The 23,093-nt window shown below is 44.3% G+C and overlaps 1 protein-coding gene across 1 annotated transcript in view; it reads left to right on the top strand.

Annotated features, from left to right (window-relative positions):
* The window catches only part of WDR43 (WD repeat domain 43), a 187,135-nt gene that overhangs the window by 124,661 nt on the left and 39,381 nt on the right, over positions 1 to 23,093 (top strand). Inside the window, exons 13-14 of the mRNA XM_030196135.1 lie at positions 4,875 to 4,906; positions 14,982 to 15,045. Of these exons, the coding sequence (XP_030051995.1) occupies positions 4,875 to 4,906; positions 14,982 to 15,045 (96 nt within the window). The remainder of the gene's footprint in view (positions 1 to 4,874; positions 4,907 to 14,981; positions 15,046 to 23,093) is intronic.

Here is a 23,093-nt window from a genome sequence, read left to right as displayed (position 1 = left end):
CGAGCCTTTTTTTTTTTTTTTTAAATACATAGTGTATAACAAAATGGGAGTAGTGTTCGTGCCAGCAGATAATACAAAAGTGTCGGTTTACACAGAAGAATATGAAGAATAGAGCACAGTTTTGTTTTTTAAATTTAAAACAAAGTTTTTATCAAAGCTAGAATAGTTTGTGGAAGCGCAGAAATTCCTGCAGCTGGAACCAAATAAGCTCTGACAATGACCTTGTTTTAGTATGGAAATACCTCTATCGGGAGGGAGCTGGTGTCCTGAGTATTTTGAAGACTGTATCTGAACAGAACACACAGTACGTGTAAATTGAACACAGTCAAATAGGGTAAGAGAAAAAAGTAGCAGTCTTGGGCCAAGCACTAAATGGGGGGTGGGGGAGATAAAATTATATATCAGAAATGGGAAAAAATGTTCTCTGAGGACAAAGTATGGGTGAAGTCATCTGATGGAACTCAGTTCAGGAGCAACCCCAGCTTCTTTTCCAGAAGCTTTTGGGAGTTCAACTGAGCATGTCTTCCTGTCCGTTGTGACCATGTGGGACCAGCCAGTCCTATCTTTTCTGTGGAGCTAAGAAGACTCCTCAGAGCCACTCCAATTGCGACTTGCACCTGTGGCAGTTTTATTTCGCACTTGTCTCCTTTTCTTTTGTAAGTGCTGCACAGAACTACTACTACTACTAACCAGTTCTCTGCCCTTTGTAGTTTTCCTTATATTTGTTTTCGACACTTAACAAGTTTCCTTTATTTTTTCTTGGCTCCATGGCCCTCTTAGTCATGAGTGCTCCAATTGGGGTGATACTTTTCTCCGAAGACAAGCAGGCTTACCATTCTCACACATGGGTAGAGGCATCCCACGTCGGCGGGGCCAGCAAAATACCAGCAAGATTAATGAGAGCTTTCTGGAGCGCGAGCAGCGTTCCAATGCGCATGCGCGAGTGCCTTTCCGTCTGCAGCACAACCACACCTTTCAGTTTCATTTTCTCCACATGAGGGGCGACAGCTTTTTTTTTTTGCTTGTTCCTCACACGTCCAGGAGAGAACTATTTTTGTGCCTTTTCAATGGTTTTTCATACTCTTTTTCTTCCTTTTTTTCTTTATTTGATAATTTGTTTTTTAAAAAAGTCCTTTACAGTCCCTAGCAATTTTGCCCACGTTTTAGTTATTTTTCAGTGTGGGCCGGTTTTAGGCCTGCTCGGGTCAGGTCTCCTTTTTGTGCCTTCTTTCCCCTTTTTAGGCACCATCACAACTTTTTAATTTCGCTGAAGCCATTTTTCCTTCCATGTCATCGAACACTCCCTGTGGCTCTAAACACTGTACCTGGTGCAACCAGACCATCTCAGGGAAAAGACACCCATTCTTTGTGTCTACAGTGCCTCGGGCCCGACCCTAGCCCTGCCAATTGTGTCCTTTGTCTTCGTATGAAGAAAAGGACCCAAATTTCCCGAGAGGCTCAAAGCGAAAAGATTTTTGGGTCCAGATCCGGTTCTTCGGCATCAAGGTCGGTGGTGTCTGCATTGACATTGAGTGCTGCACCAGCATCGGACATCACGGTAAAGATGGCTACTTATGAGACCCTGTGACACTGGGAGCAGTGAGGCAAGTGGGTCTCCACCTGTCTCGAGGCCTCCTACTATGCAGGCCCCTTGGGACCGTCCATCGGACCTGTCCCTGAGGCGATGTGAGGATTCATTGTCGTCCTTGTTGGCACCAAGGAGCATGGGTGACATGTATCTGGCGAAGGCCAAGAAGCACCATCGCCAATCTCCATCGACAGTGCTGGGAGCTCTGGGGCGCCGAGGGATTCGGCACATGAAAAGCATTGATGCCGGGAGGACAACTCCCCCTCCATCCATGAGGTGCCAATGCATGCATCTCCTAGCAGCCGAGTCCTGCTACCACACTGGCCCCAACAATTCTGCAACCTGAGCTCCAACCACTCCACAGCCTTTCTTGACGGCGACTCTCAATGAGCGCATCCGGACCTTGCTCCCTGAGCTTCTAGAAGGCCTCATGCAGCATTATGCATCAGGGGTGCTTGTGCCTGCCATGCTTTCCGCTGCGGCCCCATCTGGCCCTTAGCCCATGATGCGGCCTCCGACGCCAACCCCGCTTGTGGCCCCGGTGTCTTCTGCCACCCAGACCAGTACCCTGTCGACTTCAGTAGACAAATATTCACCAGTCGAGATAGCTCTTGATACCATTCTCGAGGACATGGGTCTTCGATGTTGAGGCGGGCCCGGTGTCGGACATCCTTGAAGGAAGTCCTGTCCGGTACCGAAGAGGAGCACTCATGGGAATCGGAAGAGTCCAGGTACTTTTCCTCAGATGAGTCCATGGGGTCCCTTCTGAGCCCTCCCCTTCTCCTGAGAGGAGGCTCTCTACACCTGAGAGCTTCTTATTTACTTCCTTTGTAGGAAATGGCTGAGGCCATTCCATTCCCCGTAGAAGTGGAGGAATAGCCCAGGGCCAAGATGCTAGAGATCCTGGACTGCACCTCCCCTCCTAAGGAGGCACTGATGGCTCCTCTCCACAAGGTAATCAAGTAAGTCTTCATTAGGAAGTGGGCATCCCCTCTGTCCCTGTGATCCTGCCAGATTTCCATTCCAAATTTCCCCTTCACACAAACATTCAACCTGGGATGGAGAGCTCATGTAGATGGGCTTCACATGCAAGGTTAGTTACATATAAACCTGGAACTTTGAGCAGTATGGAACACTGTAAAGGCTTTCAGAGATTGGCTGATGCACAAAATTGTTCTCATTCAAATAGACAACCAGGTTGCAGTGTACTACATTAACAGCAGGGTGGCACAGACTTGTACCTCCTGTGTCAGGATATGCTAGGTTTGTGGGCTTGGGCCTTCTGGAATGGGATGTTGCTCAGAGCCACATACTTAGCTGGAAAATTCCAAAGCCTGGCAGACAGGCTGAGCAGAGTGATGCAACCTCATGAGTGGTCCCTCAGCATGGACGTAGCCTGGTAGATATTCTGAGAGTGGGACACTCCCATGGTAGATCTTTGCTGCTCATCTCGAGATCCCTCTGTACTGTTCCAGACTGGGATCATACAACAGACTAGTCTCAGATGCCTTTCTCCTTCATTGGGGAACAAGTCTTCTGCTCTCTTATAACGTAGATTTTGCTGAAACTTGAGCAGGGCAAGGGGACCCGTGATCTCATGGCCCCCTATTGGTCAAGACAGATTTCCCTCCAAAGATCTGTGTAGACCGGTCTGCTTTTCAACCTCTATCATTCGGTTAGGGTTCACCTCAGAGCAATTGGCGCTTACCAGCACCATGTGAAAGGTAGGCCAATCTCTGTACAACCTGCAGTTATTTGAATCATAAGAGGTTTGCTCTTACTCAAGCCCCCTGTCAAACCTTCTACAGCATAATGGGATCTCAATGACATTCTCACCCAGCTAATTAAGGCTCCATTTGAGCTACTTGATTTCCTGTCATCTGAAGTTTTTGACCTGGAAGGTATTCTTGGTGGTGGTCACGTCAGCCCAGAGAGTAAGTGAGCTCCAGGCTCTGGTAGCTGACCCACCTTACACAAAATTTCATCATAATAGAGTAGTTCTGTGCACATATCCCGAGTTCCTTTTCAAGATCATGTCCAACTTCCATCTTAACCAGTCAATTGTCCTGACAACATTTTTCCCCAGACCGCATGCCCATCCCAACGAAAGTGCACTGCACACCTTGGACTGCAAGAGAACCTTGGCCTTCTATCTTGAGTGGACTAAAACCCATAAGTCCACCCTGCTTTTGACCCTAACTGGTTGCTGACAGCCATCGGCAAATGCACACTCTATCCAATTAGATGGTAGACTGTATTTCCTTTTACTTTATGCCTACATTGGGCAACTCTAGAGGGTCATGCCATGGCTGCATCGATAGCCCACTTGAGGTGAGCCATGGCTGCGTCGATAGCCCACTTGAGATGAACCCCCATTCAGGAGATTTGCAACATAGTCATCTGTCCACATGTTCACATCTCTCTACTGTTTGGAGCAAGATTCCCAAAACAACAGCCAGTTTGGTCAATCAGAACTACAGAATTTATTCAGGGTCTAGAATCCAACTCCTCCCCCCAGGCCCAATTTTGTTTCTGTTCCAGGCTAGTTAATTTTAAAAAATGTAGTTAGTTAAATATATGTACGTGTATATAGTTGGTTATAGGCCTTGGTTTTTTGCAGGCCTCATTCATTTTCCCCTTTCTATTTTCAAACTGGATTCCCAAACGTGTTAATATGCTGTCCTGCTTGTCTTTGGAGAAAAAGAAGCAACTTGTAGCAGGTGTTCTCCAAGGACAACAGGACACACATTCACATGTCCTGTTTTCCCTCCCCCAGGAGTTGTATTGTATTAGCTTTCTTAATAGACTGACTTGGTCGTGTAGATGCATGGTAGAACTCCCAAAAGCTTCTGGAAAAGAAGCTGAGGATATTCCTTTATGGGACTTCGTCAGATTACTTTACCATACATTTGAATGTATCCTGTTGTCCTCCGAGAACAGCTACTACAGTGAGTAACTTTGCTTTACAGAATTATTGCTTTCTGTAAGTTTTTGTTCTCTTCGATTCTTCTTATGTTTCCCTGCTAGGATAACAGCAGGCAAACCAAAAGGAAGATACCATATTAACAGTTGAATTTGTTTTTAAGATCTATGCTATGTAAACTGTAGTACTAGGAACAGTAAGAGTAGGTAAGTTTACATGATTATTCTTAGGTTTGTATAAAGGGAATTGTTTAATGCATATACAGTGAAAACAGGGTGAGTAACGGGATCAGGATTTTCTGCTGTCTTACCTACTATGTTGTGTGTTTATTTCTTTATTTTAAAGTTATGCTTTTATTTACAGCTTACCATGAGGTTGCAGGGACACCCATTCAGGTAAGATTAGTACTTCTTCAGTATGTTAAGTGTTTTATATCTACTGTCTGTTATTGCCTTGGGCTCTTCTCCTAATTAACTAGGTCATTAACTATGCCATACTGCATGGAAAGCTGTTATGCTGATGTTTATACTTTTATGTTCTGCAAAAGTAAACTGTTCCTGTGTGTGAATGCTGAATGATGATGTACATACTATGAGTAAACTATTGTCTAATAACCAGCTCTTGGCAATTTTCAGGAAGACCTCTGTTTCATGACAGGTGGCATTTGAAACCTGTACAGACAATTGCTGAACAGTGCACCTTCTCTCCTTTAATCCCTATGCTTCCCCAGAAGACAGGCAGTTCCAGATTTGAAACCTAAAAAGAAAAACTTTTAAGTTGTGTTGCTTATGTAGTTTAATTTAATGCTGTTGTCCCCTTACTGAAAATTTCCACTTTAACTCTTGAAAAACCCTTGTAAATGACAGAAAAGATTTACATGCATTCGAAGATCTGACAGCAAGAACTTTCCTTAGTATCTTCTAGACCAAGGATTCTCAACCCATTCCTGAGGACACACCAAGCCAGTCTGTTTTTTAGATATCCACAATGAATATGCATGAAAAAAAATGTGCATGTACTGTCTCCACTGTATGCAGATGTCTCTCAGGCATATTCATTGTGAGTATCCTGAAAACCCGACTGGCTTGGTGTGACCCGAGCACTGGGTTGAGAACTCCTGCTGTAGACCAATCCAGGTGCGTTTGCACACTCCTACCAACAGATGGAGACAGAGAACCACTGGCTTCAGTGTGACATGTAAGAGCCCTGTGCAGCCCACATCTAGCCAATATTTCTCATCCTGCTTTCCTTAGCCACCAAACCAGTCCAGAATGGATGGCTTTTGCACCTTTACCAAGAAAGAAACAGAAGCCCAAAGGCTTTTGAGCACTGCCCTATATAGGGCACCATGTAGCCACATGATCAACAGCATTTTCTTTTCTCCAACAGATGTTAGATGGGCATACCATTCAGCATTCTTCTGGATTGTGCTAGATGTGACTGCTGGTCACTCAATTGAGTCCAGGCAGGCGAGAGCAGTTCCTGAATCCTCTGCCTTGTCCCTGGGGAATACCTAAAGGAATCTAGGTCCATTTCAAATGGGGGGGGGGGGGCAGAGTTTTATTTTCCTTAGGCCTGCTTTCTCCTAGGTATGTGGCCCTTCAGGAGGGAGCAGTGATGGCAAGGGAACCCAGAGGAAGGTGTGGATGCCTGTGCCCAGTGGCCAAGAAAGCTAAGAGTGATGTAATGGTGATCGGCAGTGACAAGAGGGGCCATACTAGTACTAGGACCAGCGTGGGGAAATCCATGGTGGTACTGAAGTTTAGTATAGGGAACAACATGGACAGTTTTCATGGCAGCTGCCACATGGTTGGTGTGTAGATGGTGTGCTGCTTTTACTGTAGTGGCTCCCAAGTGTGCTAAGGGCTGTGTAGCTCTTGCTCTGCTGGAGCAACAGAGCGTGTTGGCGGTGAGGAGATGTGAAAACACAGGTTGGCTAGGCAGGATCTGAGAGGTGCTAGAGTTGTTGACGGGTGTGCTCTTTCCATTCTGACTCTGTGCATTACAATCTCTGCTGCTTCACTTTTTATGTAAGGACCTCTGATCTCTGTGTCGGCAATTGACCAGTTTTTGTTTGGGGGGGGGGGGGGAGCGGAATTGGGGGTCTCAGATATATGAGGCATTACAACCAATCGTGTCTTCTGTGGCATTTACGAGACTGGATTTTGGACTCTGATTTATTTATAGATATTTTGCTGGAAAGATCCCTGCTTCAGCCCTAGCACCTTAACTGCCTTCCTCTGGGCCTTGTGGAGAGAGTTGCTCCTGCATTGGGGTCAAGAGGTATCCAGCAGTATTTTGCTTCCCATAGTTGGTAATGCAGCTTTTTAACCGGGAATGGAAACAGCAGCTTTCAGACAGAGCACGAAAGGTATATTACTGTTGGGGCATTTCCTCAAGAAAATTTCTCACTTCCCCAATTTACAATTGCGCTACGGTACTGCTGGAGCAGATTACTTTGCTTATTTTACAGCTATCACACTATATTCACTCACGTCCCTCGGATAGGCTGTCCACGTGACTTTGGTGTTCAGTTCAGAGAATTTCTGGAAGGAGATGCATTGGGGCAGGCTTCGGTTTATTGGTTTTATGGACAATTGGTGACACATCTTCCGCCATGAGATTACCGCAAGGTACTGGGTATGTGGGAAAGGGATCTTGGTAGACCTCTTCACTCAGTAAATATGGTGGCTGTTCTTGGTGCGATTCCTAGACTCGTTCATAGAGCAGAGCTACAAGAGTGTCATTACCGTACTATTTATAGAGCTTATTTCTCTGAAAGCAGAGCTTACTTAGCAGGCTGTGCAGCCACCCCCAGTTGTCTGAAATGCAAGGGGGGGAATTCCTTCTTACATGGTATCTGGCAGTGCCCTCAAATTGCACAGTTCTGAAGAGCCCTTTTTCAATATCTATCTTTAGTATTGGGTTTTCCCCTAAGAGGTCCCCTCGTGGGGGCTCTTTTTGGCTCCATTGGGATGATGGGTCTGGGGAGTAGAGGGGCTAAACTATTTGTTCTTAAGCCATACATTTTGGGGAAGAAATTCATTCTTAATCACTGTTGGACTCTCCACCCTCTGTTTGGTATTGGAGAAATAAACTTCATACCTTGATGCTCTGGGAATCCTTTGGAGCCCATTTGTCACCAAAACTGCAACAGTGTTTCTTAAGTCTGTGGTGCTTATCTACAGGTATCACCCAGGGCATGTAGCCAAGTGCTGAATCCATTTCACTGTTGCGCAATGAGGTTTACGGTATTACTTACCTACCAGCTCTTGAGGGGGGGGGGGGGGGGATACAGGATGGGTATGGGATTAACTGCATCTTTGCTTGCCATTCAAGGTGTGAAGAGTAAGGCCCTCACTGCTGTCTGTTGTATGAGGGTTTTTGTTTAATGGGGAGGGTTAGGGACTATTCTACTGTGTGGGGTTTTCCTGGACAGTTGTACGTACGAATATTTCAATAAATAGATTTTCATAATAATATTGAACCACACCATCTGATGACCACCCACTATAAAGTTTATTTTTAGGTTTTTTTTGTTGTTGTTTTTTAAATCTTGATATATTGCTCTATCAAGGAGCTTTCAGAGCAGTTTACAATATATTAAAATGGAGGGGGAAAGGAGTGGAACTACAATAAATTATAGAAAAAATAAGAGACCCTGTATTGCACATCCAAGTACTGCCACCCAGGCAGGTCCCAGAAGGGGTCAGTTATTAAAAGCATCAGTGAGAAACTCTCCATATTTGAAAACTCTAGGGCCAGTATGGCCCCCCATCCTGCATGGGTTTCATTACCAATTGCTGGAACAGTTCTCCCCATAGAGAATTCAGGATCGTCCTAGTTCTAGACAGCCCCTCAACAAGGGTGCCTCAATCTACATCTGGCATATTGAAATCAAATAGTATTTTCCTTTTCATAACTATTCCGTAAATGTCTTCAATTAAATCTCTAAGCTTTTTTGTTTTTTTGAAGGGGAAGGGTCCTAGGAGTTGCCTCAAGGAGCCCTTGGCTGCTGCTTCATATCCTGTGAAGATCTCCACGGAATTTGTTTTGCTGATACACCAGAACTTCCGTGCCATACTAAAGCCTGGAAGAGGAAGGGCTGGCAATTTCTGCTCTTTGAAGTAGCCCAGGCTCCCCAAAGGGGGACACACAATTGGCCAGAGTAGTCTTGTTCCTAGCTTCCCCACTGGATTGGCTTGAGGATGAGGAAAATAAGCTAAGCATCCTATTGGACAGGACCAGAGGATTGAATGTGATCCTCTGTGGTGGAAAAAGTGTTCAGTGATTTCTTCTTCTTTTCTGGTGGGAAGAATTGTCTTTCCCTGTTGCCCAGGTTATTTCCTCCCCCCCCCCCCACCCCCCACCCCACCCGACAGAGGCAGAGAATTTGGTTAGGGGCCCTTTCTTGGAGTGCCTTAGGAGACCCGCAAAAGTTTTCCTCATTCATCAGGCTTATCTACATAGTAACATAGTAGATGACGGCAGAAAAAAATCTGCATGGTCCATCCAGTCTGCCCAACAAGATAAACTCATGTGTATACCTTACCTTGATTTGTACTTGCCTTTTTCAGGGCACAGACTGTACAAGTCTGCCCAGCAGTATTTCCCACCTCCCAACCACCAGTCCCGCCTCCCATCACCGGCTCTGGCACGGACCTTATAAGTCTGCCCTCCACTATCCTCGCCTCCCAACCACCTGCCTCTCTTCCCCCACCTGCTCCGCCACCCAATTTCGGCTGAGCTTCTGAGGATCCATTCCTGCTGCACAGGATTCCTTTATGCACATCCCAAGCATGTTTGAATTCCGTTACCGTTTTCATCTCCACCACCTCCCGCGGGAGGGCATTCCAAGCATCCACCACCCTCTCCGTGAAGAAATACTTCCTGACATCTTTTTTTGAGTCTGCCCCCCTTCAATCTCATTTCATGTCCTCTCGTTCTACCGCCTTCCCATCTCCGGAAAAGATTTTTCTGCGGATTAACACCTTTCAAGTATTTGAACGTTTGTATCATATCACCCCTGTTTCTCCTTTCCTCCAGGGTATACATGTTCAGGTCAGCAAGTCTCTGCTCATACGTCTTGGAACGCAAATACCATACCATTCTCGTAGCTTTTCTTTGCACCGCTTCCATTTTTTTAACATCCTTCGCAAGGTACGGCCTCCAAAACTGAACACAATACTCCAGGTGGGGCCTCACCAAGGACTTGTACAGGGGCATCAACACTTCCTTTCTTCTGCTGATCACACCTCTCTCTATACAGCCTAGCAACCTTCTCGCTACGGCCACCGCCTTGTCACACTGTTTCGTCGCTTTCAGATCCTCGGATACTATCACCCCAAGATCCCTCTCCCCCTCAGTACCTATCAGACTCTCCCCGCCTAGCACATACGTCTCTCGTGGGTTTCTACTCCCTAAATGCATCACTTTGCATTTCTTCGCATTGAATTTTAATTGCCAAACCTTAGACCATTCTTCTAGCTTCCTCAGATCCCTTTTCATGCTTTCCACTCCCTCCCGGGTGTCCACTCTGTTGCAAATCTTAGTATCATCCACAAATAGGCAAACTTTACCTTCTAACCCTTCGGCAATGTCACTCACAAATATATTGAACAGAATCGGCCCCAGCACCGATCCCTGAGGCACTCCGCTACTCACCTTTCCCTCCTCCGAGTGAACTCCATTTACCACCACCCTCTGTCGTCTGTCCGTCAACCAGTTCCTAATCCAGTTCACCACTTCGGGACCTATCTTCAGCCCATCTAGTTTATTTAAGAGCCTCCTGTGAGGAACCGTGTCCAAAGCTTTGCTAAAATCTAAGTAGATTACGTCTATAGCACGTAGATGATTCAGTTCTCCAGTTACCCAATCAAAGAATTCAATGAGATTCGTTTGGCACGATTTCCCTCTGGTAAAACCATGTTGTCTCGGATCTTGCAGCTTGTTGGCTTCTAGGAAATTCACTATCCTTTCCTTCAGCATGGCTTCCATTACTTTTCCAATAACCGAAGTGAGGCTTACCGGCCTGTAGTTTCCAGCTTCTTCCCTATCACCACATTTGTGAAGAGGTACCACCTCCGCCGTTCTCCAGTCTTCAGGCTTATCTGGTACGTGTTTCTGGCAGAATGGTGGACTCTGGACAGTCTTGAGAGGGGAAAGGTTCTGTGCAAGTTCCACTTGAGGACTTGGCTTATTTTGGTTTCCTAGAGTAGATCTCTGGTGGTGGTGATTTGTTGGACTCTATTCCCATTAGAGGCCAGCATAGCCCTTAAGGACCAACACACCCAAAAAGATAGAGCACTTTTGAAACAGGCCTTTTCTATCTCTGCTCTGGGTGTTCAGTCTGTGTGGGGAGGTAAGAGTATATAAGCCTTGTACTGGGTATAGCAACTCCCAGAAACCCCAGACTATTTACTTGGTCAGATGCTGCCTTTGTAGATGATGCATTCTGTGACTTGATCAGAGTGATAGCAGTAGTGGTGGTGCTGGTCACCATGGCAAGAAGATGGTTGTGGCTGTGCTGCCGGTCAGCGGATGGCTGCTTCTAAGGTTTGCATATTGTTTGGTAAGGATCTGGAGAAGTTGGTTAAGTATTTGGGCAAGTCAAAGCCACAGAAACTCCTGGGGGTATCCTCAGTGGTCTTCCAAAGGTGTTTAGCCACTCTTGTGAGACTTCAAGTGGTATCTTACCAGGTAAACAGGTTTAAGAGAAAGTCCCATACCTTTTCAGGGGTCATAAAGTCAAGTTCTGGATCATCCCCCAGCAGTTCGTGCATCAGTAAATGATGGTTGATTTGGCCCATTTTCAAACTTTTTTTACTTGTTTTTCTTTTGTGCTAAATTTCATCCCATTCTGTTAAATGTTCAGAGTTATTTTGCTCCCAGCCAGACTAACAGACACATTCTCAACCCCCTTTGTGTATAATTCTTCCCAGCTCCTTTTGTGTTGGAAAGAATTAAAAGCCATATAATAGTGAAGTATAAATGGTTACTGAAAATTAGAATTGCTGCAGAGATACATCTTGGCATCAACTGATTCCTGATGGAGAAAAGAAAATAACCTGCCCAGATGAGAGACTGTACTAGATTTTGGGGCTGCATTTCTGAAGTAGCCTGTGAAAACAATAAGGCTGTTTATAGCTTTCCTGCATGCTGTTTTAGATTCTTTAATTTGTAATTTTTCAGTTTATATTTTGTATTACTTTTCATTACTTTATTCTTTAATTTATTTAGGGCTGCATTTTGACTAAAATTTGTAATCATGATTAATTGCATGATTAAAGGTGTATTTAAATTTTTTTCCCCACTATAGCTCCTTGTGACTCCGGACAATGAAGAGTTTAAGTGGTTTGCCTGGCATCACAAGGAAACTGCCAGTGGGGGAAAATAACATACCTTAATCGCGCAATTAAAATTTTAATTGAGATGCGGCCCTACTAGGTTCATTTTATTATTCATGGTGATCATCACTGCTTGCCTTGACTCAAGACCTATTCCTCATGCAGGATTAACTCTCATCAGAGGCGCTGAATTGCCACAGGGGCAAACAGGAACTTTTTAGTACTGGTCACACAGGTTTTAGTAGGGCTTAAAACAAAAGTATGAGCTCCAGTCTTCTCGGCCACAACCTGACTGTTCTTGACTTTTTTTTTTGTTTTGGTTTTGTTTTTTTTAATTTCCCTTGTCATCTTCTATCCAAACTCACTTTACTGGGATGTTTATAGACTTTTTGACAGGACAAGTGTTCATATTTTGTGTCCTGTGAGCCATTTACCTTGAAAAAGCTATTCCATGATTCTGGTGCTGTTAATACTACATTTACAGTTTTCCCTAAGGACAGCAATTCACTAGTTGCATTCACACACACACCATTTCTTTTGGAGTTGAGCTCATAAGTTTAATGACGGACTACATACAAACTCAGCATGCTCAGTGGAATTAAAGAATCTGAGTGCTTAAAGGTGTCTGACTGGGCATCATCAAGATGTCACCCTGTTGTGTGATTGAACTGCTGGCCTTGGTGCACTACTTATTCTTTCCATCCCAGGAACAGAAGTAAAGAATGATACGGGGACAAAGTTTGGCCGCATGAAGGAAGCCCTTCCCTCATTATTTATTATCGCACTTCATTCCACAAAATAAAATGAGCAAGTTCCCACATGCCATCTTCTTTTGATGTAAGCACAGGAAAAAAAAAGATGTTAAAAGCTCCCAGGTCTTAACCTAATCAAATTATTTTTTAAAATTGTACTTATAAATAGTAAGTTTGATTGGGAAAAGGAGTTGAAGCTTCAGCGTAGAAAAACTTAGAATGAAATGTAGTAGTTCGAAAACAGAGCCAGTTAACTTGCAAAGTGGAAATTCCTACTCTACTAAACTCTCAAACTACCCCACCAAACTGACCCCACAGCCCAAAATGTCTCATTTGCCATAGTACCCTGAAAACCGCCCCACACTCAAAAACTACCACCTGCCAACCCCAACCCCCCCCCCCCCCCCCCTAAAATTATCTCTGGCAAAGTGCCCTAGTAAAAATAATAAATATAAAAGGCACCTCCAACGTTCTAATGAAGCCTCAGCCAGAAGTTTGAAGCGGTCTAGATATCCGGTTTCCCCATGAGTGTCTGCCCCGCCCTCACGTCACAACGTGATGACGTCGAGGGCGGTGCAATGACACTCGACGAATCGCGATCTCCCCCTGCCCCTCTGCAGCCATTTTCAACAGGCAACCGGCATCACGGAGCGACAGCCGCGGCCAGGCAAGAACGTGGATCTTTCCTGCCTGCCACGAACATTTCCTAAAAAAACAACCGCACTGGATGGAGGGGCAGGTGAGACAGCAGGGTCGCTAAGCATGGGTGTCTGCTGGGGGGGGGGGGGGGCAAGGCAAGAGCAGGGTCGCTGGCATGGGTGGCTGCGGGGGGGGGGGGCAGGGGAAAGGAGGGTTGACAGTTTGAACTTTGTGGGTGTGGCTTGGATCTCTTTCAGGGAGAGAAAACTAACTTATAGCAGCAGCAGCTTCAGAGAGCATTTTCCATCTCACAGATAGGCTGCAGAGAATACCTTCTCCTGCTTTAGACTTAGCCCCGCCCGCCCTACCCCTCTACCCACCCACCCCTAGAGTGACATGTCTTATATAACCTCCCTATCAACCCACTCATTACTTTTACCTCATCCATTTCTATTCTTCTATCACCTTCTCCCACTACTCCAACCAGAGTTACACCTAATCACACTGACCACCTTTCAACATCTTCAGTCCTTCTGTGACTGTTCTCTTGTGCTTGACTGCTTAAATATTAAATGCTTTACTTTTTGTCTATTTAGATTGTAAGCTCTTTGAGCAGGGACTGTCTTTCTTCTGTGTTTGCACAGCGCTGCGTACACTTTGTAGCGCTCTAGAAATGTTAAATAGTAGTAGTAGTAGATGAGGATTGCCGCTGCACATAGGTGGCTGCAACGGGGCAGGGGGAGAGGAGCCTCGCCGCTACACATAGGTGCCTGCAAGGGGGCAGGGGGAAAGGAGGATTGCAGGACATGGGTGACCGCAGGGGGAGAGCAGGGTGGCTGGAGGGGGGTAGCGGGACAGCAGGGTCGCTGGCCATGGGTCGCTGCAGGGGGGGGGGGCGGGGGAAAGGAGGGTCGCTGGACAGCAAAACCTTGCTACCGCCCATTTCATTTCTTACAGAAACGGGCATTTTTTTATTAGTAATTAATAAAATGCTATGCAAGAAGCAGTTCCAACAGCTGCGGTATCCATACACTGATTCAGTGTAACATAATTAGAAAATTGCACCTAACTACCTTCATCTCTCATCTCATTTCCTGATCAGACACACAGTACACAGGCATACAAACATGTACATGCACATCCAAGCATATACACACACACCAGCATGCAGTGATACACATATCCCCCCCCCCCCCCAACACACACGTGCACATGCATTTACATGCAGAGGAGTTGGACAGAATTCCATGAGCATTTTTTGTTACAAATATGTAACTGTGTGTGTCAAGTGCACTGCTTTTGGCCCTCAAGATTTAGATAATGTTTTTTTTTATCATAACTGAGACTTGCAAGTTAACAGGACTCTTGGACTAAGTGAATATCTGGAAAATCAGACCAGTTAGCAAATTTCAGGTGTGCACCATCCCTACCATACTGCTTGTATGATATCTATATAGGGTTTTGGTTGCATTCTTGAAAGGACTTCTCAAGCAGGGATTTTGAGAAACTTTTAAGTAAAATTGGAGCACAAATGGAAGAACATTGATTGTCTTCACTGCTGGCTGAACTGTGTGTGTGCAGTGCTGCTGTATGTTAAAATTTAAAACTAGGGGCAAAAAGGGGGTTAAGGATAAAATATGAAAAATCGATTTCAAGTGATCTTTAAAAATTGCAACTTTGAAGACAGCTTTGCCTACAGTAATAATCTTATTAATTTCTATTTTTCCTCCTAGCGCTTTGTTAATGGTCCGGTGGTTAAAAGCAGTTTTCATCCTGCATGCGTCCTACCTTTCCACTGTGAGTACCTATTCTGAATGTCACCATTTCTGGGTTTCATAGATAAATGTTCACCACTGAGCAGCAGCAAAATACTAGTTCTCTGTGTATAAAGTAAACCCTCTGCTGTTCTAGGCTAGTGTTACGGTGTCACAGGCTTATTTTCGAAAGTGATTGCCGGCGATCTTCCGACATAAATCGGGAGATGGCCGGCGATCTCGCAAAAGCGGCGAAATCAGTATAATCGAAAGCTGCTTGTTTGACACCATCACCGCTTTCCCGTCGCCAAGCCGGTGAAAGTTAAAGGGGGCGTGTCGGCGTTGAAGCGAAGGCGGGGCATGGGCGTGGCTACCAGATGGCTGGCTTTTGCGGATAATGGAAGAAAAAAGCAGCGTTAATCAGTATTTTGCCGGGTTTACTTGGTCCTTTTATTTTCATGACCAAGCCTCAAAAAGGTGCCCGAACTGACCAGATGACCACCGGAGGGAATGGGGGATGACCTCCCCGTACTCCCCCAGTGGTCACCAACCCCCTCCCACACTAAAACAATAAAACTAAAAACCTTTTATGCAGGCCTCAAATGTTATACCCAGCTCCCTGACAGCAGTATGCAGGTCCCTAGAACAGTTTATGTTGGTTGCAGTGGACTTCAGGCAGGTGGACTCACGCCCTCCAAACCCCCCCCCAAAACCCACTGTACCCACATGTAGGTGCCCCCCTTCACCCATAAGGACTATGGTAGTGGTGTACAGTTGTGGGTTTTGGGGGGGGGCTCAGCACCCAAGGTAAGGGAGCTATGCACCTGGGAGGTATTTGTATATATTTTAAAAATTTTTAGAAGTGCTCCCTAGGGTGTCCGGTTGGTGTCCTGGCATGTGAGGGGAACCAGTGCACTACAAATGCTGGCTCCTCCCACGACCAAATGCCTTGGATGTCACCGGGTTGGAGATCGCCAGCATTTTTTTCCATTATCGCTGTAAAACAAAACTGGCCATCTCAAACCCAGTGAACTCTGGCATTTGGCCAGGCTAAACCGTATTATCGAAAAGAAAAAGATGGCCGGCCATCTTTTTCGATAATATGGTTCCAGCCAGCTGTAGCGCCGCCGCCAATATAGATCGCCGGCGACGTTCGATTATGCCCCTCTTTGTCTCTCAAGCACTAGTGTGACAGGGCATGTGAGCATTACAGTTTATGAAAGGGTTGCAAAAATGCTTAATCTTATAAAGCCAAAACTTTGAGGGGCCCCCTTGAGTGGTTTAATACTGCCTCCAAATTGGGGGAGGGGGGGGGACTGCTAGGTGCCAGTAAGCTACTCACTCCACTATTACGATGAGGAGTACATTTTGATTTTAAAAGGTGAGTTATCACCTCTTTTTGGTTTTTGTGCCGCAGTTTGATTTTTCTTAAAATTTCAAGAATGGGCCAGTTCTGTTACCCTTTGTGGTGGGGTGGAAGGTTTAGTGGTATTTGAGCAACCCTGCTTGCCCACTGGTATGCGTTTTCATGTTCTACCAGCGAGAGGATGATGTTGGAGCCAAACCCATGCTTAGTTTGACTTTGGGAGGCCAAGTATTCTCGCATGTCCTCCCACCTCCCCTAGGAGTTGTCATCTCCAGCTATATCATTTGTCTGATGGACCCATATTTGCACGTTGGGCAGGAAGGCACCTGTGCATGTGCTATGGGACACTGCTAGAACTTTCTTTAATACATGCTATGCAGCATCTGTACTGGGCTCCATCAGATGACATCACCCACATGTTAGAATACTTGGTCTGCTGTCCTCAGAAAAGACATGCTGCAGGTAACTTTGCTTTTTTTTTTTTTTGGGGGGGGGGGGGGGGGAGGGAGTGACAAAACAGTGGGTTTCCAAGCCTGAAAATTATATTAATTATTTCATGAAGTGTATTTCTCCTAATTGGCCCAGCAGATGGTGCTTGTTTTGTTTTGAGTTTTAAAGCTGTTGCAGAAAGACTTTAGGAAAGGCAACCTGCAGTACCATTGGGCAGCTACTTTCAAAATTGATGCCCTGGGCTCTGATTGGCCCTAGATTTCAAATCTAGCCTGAAGGTACTGGATTTTCCCCAGTCTGAGCTAGGGAGTGTAGAGAGATCTCTTTAGTGAGGTCCTGTGAGCAGTTATATTTTGTAACCTGTGCGCAGCTACAGTTCCAGAACACCCCAGTACTACCCAGGTAGTAAACAAATGATTAGATAGTTTTATAATAGATCCATATTCAGTTACCTGTTGTTGTCACAAAACATGTGAAATCCCCACATATATTTAGTAATGTTAAGAATGCCTTATGTCATTGTCATTTCACTACCATTTATTCCATTACCATGCAACCAAAATACTTCTGTAACACTAAATGTCAATTCTCCTCTCATTTCCAATATCCATGATATATTGTAAGCCACATTGAGCCTGCAAAGAGGTGGGATAATGTGGGATACAAATGCAATAAATAAATAAATAAAAAATGTCACCTTTTTCTGCTCACTGTTCAAATTCTGTGGCAGTTAACCTTTTTTAGTTTTTACTCTATCTGGACTAAGAATCCTGGTTTGTGTTTTTGGGGCTGTGGGTGCTTTCTGGGAGCTGTGGGACACCTAGAGTGTGGCCCCAGTGTCCTAGAAATCGTTGGGGAATAACCTGAGAGTAGGACTGCCCAGAGGCAAACGGGACCCAGTCGGTGGGTGGAGGGTGTTAGTATAGATCACGAGCCCAAGTGCAGGGGAAGCTGGACAGACCTCCAGGTGGCTGCAGGATAATCCTAGGCGGGTGCTAGGTGTTTTGTGATGGGGGAGGAGTGCAGCAGACCAATTGCAGTGAGAAAACTGTGTATTTTAAAGTTATATTTTAGTAAGTTTGCCTACTGGTGTCCCATTTTTTGGTACTTGACACAGCAAGGCCTGTTAATAAATAAATAAAAAAAATAGACATTTGATGTCATAGCAGCTGTCTTGGTGACATCCCACAAAAGGCCTTAGTGGCCTATAAACGTTTGGGTGGTGCAGCAAGACCTTATCTGGCATGGATATCCACATCTTGTGCTTGCGTTTCCATAGGTCCGATCACAAAAACTCTCGGTGCCATTTATGTTCACAGAAGATTGAGAATCATGGCTTTGAAGAGCAATAATAGATTTTCATCAAACGAGTCCATTCTTTTGGCATCATAAGCCTTGGTCCCAAGAGTTCTGGGAGCTGCACTGGATGCTGGGAATGCATCAGTATCAAAAGGGCATTGATCTCGCTAAACATCGATTAGAGGCCACTGGGTAAGGCATTGACCAGTTCTTGCCCAAAGAAAAGGATTTGTCCTGTTCAACACTGCCAAAGCAGAGGCCCAAAAGCATTGATGTGTATCAAGATACTGGCAGCCACTGCATCCTTAGAGCATCCCTGGGCAAAGGTGTACTCATTTTTAATTTTTGATGTGTTCTGTCAACCTCCAAGGACTTGGTATCAGGCCATCCAACATTCTTCAACTACATAAGGGGATGTAGCCGTTCCTCTTCACCATTGGCAGCCTTCAAGGAGGAGCTCAGCAAGAGAATTGAGGAGAATCTTGGTCAAATCTTTGGTCAATGCGATGCCTTGACATTGGCATATAAAATTCTGGAAACCCTTACCTCCAAGTTGGTCAGCAGCACCATTGTCCATCTTCAGTGCATCGGGGTTGAAACTTCCCTGAGGCACAGGTGTACACTGCAGCCTTGATGACAGCAATCCAGTGGTCTCACTGAGGCATTGATATGTAGTCAGGCACAGACTAAGACATTAATCATTGGAGTTTTGTTCTTGATATGAATCTGAGCATATCAGGACACTTCTAGAGTTCTCTGAAGAAGAGGGCCCTGGCTTACACGTAGATCCTTCTATTTTATACAAGTCTTTCTCTCCTCCACCCTTCCCACCCCAAGGATCTCTCACTGATTTTATAAGGGAAGTAACTCGTGCCGTTCCATTTAAGGTGGAGGGGGCATCCAAGACTGAATTCCTTGACACCTGATCCTCAAAAGGTAGATCTGATTGTGCCTGCTCACAAAGCCTTAAGTACATGCAGATGAGACTATGGGAGACACACTTTCTGGTCACTCTGTTAACAAGAAAGCAAACTCCATGTATAGAGTCCAAAAAGGCTGCCAAATTTAAACAGTAATGCCCATGCTATTCTGCTGTAACCAAAACTGATCTGAAGAAACAAAAATTTCAGCTTGGTCTTTTCTGTTCACTCAAGGAGAGATGGTTAGACTTTGGATCCTCTTGAGGAGAAAACTTTTCAGTGTTATGCTCTTCCACGTAGCTTCTTAACAGCTCTTTAGTGGCTAGTGTACACGCAGCAGTCTGCATAAGATAAGGAGTTGCAGACTCTCTTCTTAAAGGCAAGTCTGCTCAAATCTGGTAGCTAGTGGACAAAAGGAAGGTGTATGGAAAGCACTAAGAGTAGGACAAAGTTTGTTTTTGAGGTGGCATTCAGAGCTGCTGCATATGGGTTTTAGAGCCCACACATACTCATGGCTTCAGGTTTCATAGCTCCATTACAATACGCAGGACATGCACTGATGTGCCATGCTGTGGAGAGAATCTCTTTGAACATTAGGTTTATGAAGCAGTTTTTCTTATACAAGTACTGTAAAACTCTCAAGTCTCTGCTCTGACCCACCTTTGAACCAGATAATGGCTATCTTTCAAAGTATCAACGCCAGTCCTATATAGGTTAACAACTGTTTCAATTAGATAGGATCCAGCTATGATTCATTTCAAATAGAGTCTTCATTTCAAAACCATTTTCAAATCTTCTTATACATGAACATATATCTAACATATATAGCAATTTTCATATAATTTCTATATATATTTTTTTATATATTGTTTTTATATATATGTAGTGACCTCAGTGGTGCTCACTGCCATAGATGTAGATCTGGCAATGCAACTAGCACCCACTTCTTCATTGGTTCACCCAATTTACAATTTTTAATCTCTTGAAACTTTTTAACTTATTTATCAAATAAATTACTTATCTTTTATTTGTTCAATCAGACCATGGGGTTCAACTGCCCGACATGCATGTTTCGCTCTATACCGAGCTGTATCAAGGGCTGTCCCCTATAATAAAAACCAAATACATTAGTTTACTCTCCCTACATTTAGTGAACCCTCCCTCCTAAGTTCTCAAAACCTGGGTAATTTAAAAAAACAATTTTTAATATAAATCTCTTACCTATAGTCTCCCTCAGCACCAGCTCTACTATATTTTAACGGGTTTCCCCTTTTCAAGATGGCGCCAGCGTTCTACTGTCATCCTTAAATGCTTTGTCTCTGACATCATAGATCCTCCCCTAGACTCTCATAGGACACTTAGAGCTGAAATTTAACCGATCAGCAATGCCCATTCTAGCTCAGCATTTAAGCTGGCCGGTGTTACTGTATTTAAAGAAAAAAAATAAGATTGTTCTCGATAATTTAATAGTTTTTTTTACTGAGCCTCCCTCCTCCCCTGGACCTACATGTTGCAGGATTCTCCAACTTATCTCATCACCAGTATGATTGTATTCCAGCCAATGGGCTACTAAAGGTGCCTGCATATTCTGAGTAATAATCCTGGATTTATGTTCTGTTAATCAAACTTTTATTGATCTAGCACTCCTCCCTATATACATCAGTCCACAAGGACAGACTATACTATAAACCACATTACTTGAATCACAAGAAACTCTCTCTCTCAATCTAATAATTCTATCTCTACCTGGAACTTGCCAGGTGGGACCCTTAATTCCTACTCTACACCACTGACAGTGGCCACAATCCACTTGTTCCCCTCCTCCTTCTATTCGATTAGAATAAAGAAATTTTTTCTTTGACAACCATTCCCCCACTGTTTTTCCTCTAGTATATGCAATTCGAGGAGGCTCTGGGAAGCATGGAAATAGCTGTAAAATATGCCAATGAGTTTTGATAATCTGTGTCAACTTCTGACTCATTGCAGTAAATGGGATAACACAAGTTAATTTTTCATGAACATCCTCATCAGATTCCTTTTCTTTTAATAATAAGGGCCGTTGGGCATAACGAGCCCGCAGGTATGCCTTTCTAATAGACGATGTAGGATATCCTCGGGCTTGAAATCGTTCTTTCAGCTCCATCGATTGATCTTTAAACTCTTGAAGAGTGGAGCATACCCTTCTTACCCTTAAAAATTGACTAACAGGGAGATTGTATTTTAAATAAGGGTGATGGCTATTAAACTGTAAAAGTGTGTTTCGACTTGATGGTTTGCGATATAGTGATGTAGATAATCCAGTTCCATTTTTGTAAATCCAGAAATTCAATTGACATCCTATTAGCTGACATAGTAAACGAAATATTAGAGTCCAATGTGTTCAACCAACTAGTGAATTCATGGAGAACGATTTCAAGCCCGAGGATATCCTACATCGTCTATTAGAAAGGCATGTTCATGAAAAATTAACTTGTGTTATCCCATTTACTGCAATGAGTCAGAAGTTGACACAGATTATCAAAACTCATTGGCATATTTTACAGCTATTTCCATGCTTCCCAGAGCCTCCTCGAATTGCATATACTAGAGGAAAAACAGTGGGGGAATGGTTGTCAAAGAAAAAAATTTCTTTATTCTAATCGAATAGAAGGAGGAGGGGAACAAGTGGATTGTGGCCACTGTCAGTGGTGTAGAGTAGGAATTAAGGGTCCCACCTGGCAAGTTCCAGGTAGAGATAGAATTATTAGATTGAGAGAGAGAGTTTCTTGTGATTCAAGTAATGTGGTTTATAGTATAGTCTGTCCTTGTGGACTGATGTATATAGGGAGGAGTGCTAGATCAATAAAAGTTCGATTAACAGAACATAAATCCAGGATTATTACTCAGAATATGCAGGCACCTTTAGTAGCCCATTGGCTGGAATACAATCATGCTGGTGATGAGATAAGTTGGAGAATCCTGGAACATGTAGGTCCAGGGGAGGAGGGAGGTTCAGTAAAAAAAACTATTAAATTATCGAGAACAATCTTATTTTTTTTTCTTTAAATACAGTAACAACGGCCAGCTTAAATGCTGAGCTAGAATGGGCATTGCTGATTGGTTAAATTTCAGCTCTAAGTGTCCTATGAGAGTCTAGGGGAGGATCTATGATGTCAGAGACAAAGCATTTAAGGATGAGAGTAGAACGCTGGCGCCATCTTGAAAAGGGGAAACCCGTTAAAATATAGTAGAGCTGGCACTGAGGGAGACTATAGGTAAGAGATTTATATTAAAAATTGTTTTTTTTAAATTACCCAGGTTTTGAGAACTTAGGAGGGAGGGTTCTCTAAATGTAGGGAGAGTAAACTAATGTATTTGGTTTTTATTATAGGGGACAGCCCTTGATACAGCTCGGTATAGAGCGAAACATGCATGTCGGGCAGTTGAACCACCTTTGAAACAGCCACCACCTATTCTAGGAAGTGTGTGAGTGGGGGGGGGGGGGGGGGCAAAGGTATACTCTGTTCTAGAATAACTCAGCAAGAGTCTTATTCTTGTCCCAAATAGATCACCCAAAAGCCCCATACTGCATCTTGGCCAAAACCAGAGACAAGGTTTTTACTACTATTTTTGCTGCCATCTCAAACTTAAACAAGGGTTCTAGTATCTGTGCTGTAGAACCTTTCTGTAGGGAGGAAACTTAAGGTTCTCTGAGGACAGGCAGAACTGCGAATTCTCATGCATGGGTTATGTCACCAGCAGGAGCCCAGCAACATTTTTCCATAAGCGTTTGGGTAGGCTTACTGAGTTCGCACGCCAGTTCTGCCTCCTACTGCCATGCGGAACTTCCTTAGTCTAATCTTTTCTGAGGAGCCGACTGGATCTTTTTTCAAGTGTGATGAAAAATGGACGTGCACACGTCCAATACACGCGCCTACATCAGTGAAGGCCATTTTTTGCCGTACCTTAGTAAAAGGGCCCCAAGGGTGTAATGACACCCTTAAAACTCTCTCAAGGCCTAATTCTTATCCAACCTCCTCTTCTAGGTGATATCAGAGTGGAGAGCAATAGAGTAGA

Source organism: Microcaecilia unicolor, chromosome 3 (genome assembly GCF_901765095.1).
Source record: "Microcaecilia unicolor chromosome 3, aMicUni1.1, whole genome shotgun sequence".
NCBI lineage: Eukaryota > Metazoa > Chordata > Amphibia > Gymnophiona > Siphonopidae > Microcaecilia > Microcaecilia unicolor.
The sequence above is the reverse complement of the archived record's forward strand: the minus strand, read 5'-3'. Positions and strand labels throughout refer to the sequence as shown.